The 2,364-nt window shown below is 42.9% G+C and overlaps 1 protein-coding gene across 1 annotated transcript; it reads left to right on the top strand.

Annotated features, from left to right (window-relative positions):
* Window positions 1-267: 267 nt before the first annotated feature.
* On the top strand, window positions 268-2,003 carry LOC112080155 (zinc finger protein 384-like). Its single transcript, XM_024145919.2, has 3 exons — window positions 268-661; window positions 1,397-1,473; window positions 1,646-2,003. Exons 1-3 carry the CDS (start codon window positions 392-394, stop codon window positions 1,920-1,922), a joined length of 624 nt encoding a protein of 207 aa, XP_024001687.1. The 5' UTR covers window positions 268-391; the 3' UTR covers window positions 1,923-2,003.
* Window positions 2,004-2,364: the final 361 nt, after the last annotated feature.

The raw sequence follows: 2,364 nt of genomic DNA, 5'->3' as shown, positions 1-2,364 counted from the left end.
AAGGAATGTTCTGGAGTACGCCGCTATGTTCTGGAGTACGCCGCTATGTTCTCTGGTGGTGCAGTTCTATCCATGAATGTGATCATCCAAAAGTTGATGAAAATCTTTGTCTTGGAATAACATCCAAACCATACAAACTACAGTATCTGGCCCATTCAAAAAAGCAAAATCAATTTTGTTTAGTTATGTAGCTGTGCAACACTGTCCAAATAGGCCGTTGAGTGTAACCAATTCTTTTTTTGCAGCGATGAACTCTGTCAGGTGTTCCAGTATATGAAGAGATTAAAATGCCTCTGTGTTGTGGGGTGATTTACCACTCACGTGTTGTTGCTTTCACCATTGCATACCAGGAGAGACCACTTTGGATGTTACTCACCAAGCAGAGAGGCCCATGGGATATGTTGTGTGGTTTTTGGTCTCTTTTAATCAGAGCTGTATTCCTCTCCCCCTTTCTCTCCCCTTCCCTCCATCCCTCCTGTCCCCATCCCGTTTTTATGTCCCTGTTTCAGACAAGAAAGAGGATTTGGTCATCCCTCCTGTTGTCATGCCAACGCCCGGGAAGCGGGGCAGGAAGAAGAAGTCGATGATGCAGAGGGCTGGCGCCAACCTCCCCCCAGGAAGTGATGCATTGATTCTGGCACACCTGGCTGCTGGGGGGCAGGTGATTTGAGATTTTAAGTGATGTCACATAAGAACTAACATGCTGACTACCCGGGCACGCGCCATCGCGTACATGTTGATTTTGTCCATCCACACCAGACACGGTCAGGACACGCAGGTTGAAATTTCAAAACAAACTCAACTAATTTGAGGACAGGTCAAAACACATTAACATTCATTAGCTAGCTACCTTGCTGTTGCTGCTATTTTGTCCTGGGATATTAACACTGGGTTGTTATTCTACATTAAATGTACATGGTCCTTTTTTTTTGCTGGATCTTTGTAGAATTTTGACCCATTTTGATTCACACAAAATCGTGTGTTCTCTACTCCAACAATTAATCCACAGATAAAAGAGGAAACCTAGTTAGTTTCTAGTAATCTCTCCTAGTTCAGTCATCTTCTTCTTCTGTGGATTTTATATGGCGGTTGGCAACCAACTTTAAGGTGCCTTACTGCAACCAACTGGACTGGAGTGTGGACCTCGTTCATCTTTCAATCACCTATGTGATTATATATGCTCCTAAGAACCAATGACGAGATGGGGGAGGCAGGACTTACAGCCTCTATAGAAGTTATCTTCAGTATTACGTGGGGGTTAGATCACTGCATCTCCCCAGTCAATCCATAGTGATAAAATGTGTTAAGGCTACATATTGTAGTGTCATTACTTCAGGATTAGTGAAGCAAAGCGTTGTTTATTAAACAAACAACATTGTTTTGTGTTTGTTTATAGCACCACACTGCCGACCATTATGACTTATCAAATGATGAGGATGAGCATGGGAACAAAGATGGGACCAAATCATACAGGTAGATTACAGGCTTTGTGTTTATATACTTTTTAGTCCTTAACACTCATCATTTGTTACCCAAGTTGACCCTAGATTTTTCTTCCCCATTCAACATATCCTCATCTCTAAACAGTAAATCTCTGTTTCGCTCGTTTTCCATCACTTACCATTCTCTCTTACCCATCCTCCAGGTGCCGGATGTGTGCRGTGACGTTCTTCAGCAAGTCGGACATGCAGATCCACGCCAAGTCTCACACGGAGGCCAAGCCGCACAAGTGCCCCCACTGCTCCAAATCGTTCGCCAACTCCAGCTACCTGTCCCAGCACATCCGCATCCACAGCGGGGCCAAGCCCTACACCTGCTCCTTCTGCCAGAAAACATTCAGGCAGCTCAGTCACTTACAGCAGCACACACGGTACTGCTGCCTCCCTGGCGTGTATGTGTGTGAGTGTGTGTGTGGTGGTTGATTTCAGGGAATAGGTGACTGCAGAATATAGACTATCACACAAGATTGAAGGATTGTTAGTAAAGACCATCACTATCACTACAAATTCAGTGCTAGTGATACCAATGTACTTATCTATATTTGGCTTTGAATTTGACCATTACAATATTAATAACCACTTTGCATTAGATACATAGGGTTTTATTGCGACAAATCAAATGAGACAGTATTGCTCCCAATAATACTGATTACAAAACCTCTTATTGTACTACATCTATGACCGCAGGTTTAGAGTAAACAAGCACAATAACTATATCTATGACCGCAGGTTTAGAATTAACAAGCCCAATAAAACTACATCTATGACCGCAGGTTTAGAACAAACAAACCCAATAACTACATCTATGACCGCAGGTTTAGAATAAACAAACCCAATAACTACATCTATGACCACAGGTTTAGAA

Source organism: Salvelinus sp. IW2-2015, unplaced genomic scaffold, assembly GCF_002910315.2.
Source record: "Salvelinus sp. IW2-2015 unplaced genomic scaffold, ASM291031v2 Un_scaffold12304, whole genome shotgun sequence".
In the NCBI taxonomy this organism is placed as follows: Eukaryota; Metazoa; Chordata; class Actinopteri; order Salmoniformes; family Salmonidae; genus Salvelinus; species Salvelinus sp. IW2-2015.
This window is presented reverse-complemented; position numbering and strand designations above follow the sequence as displayed.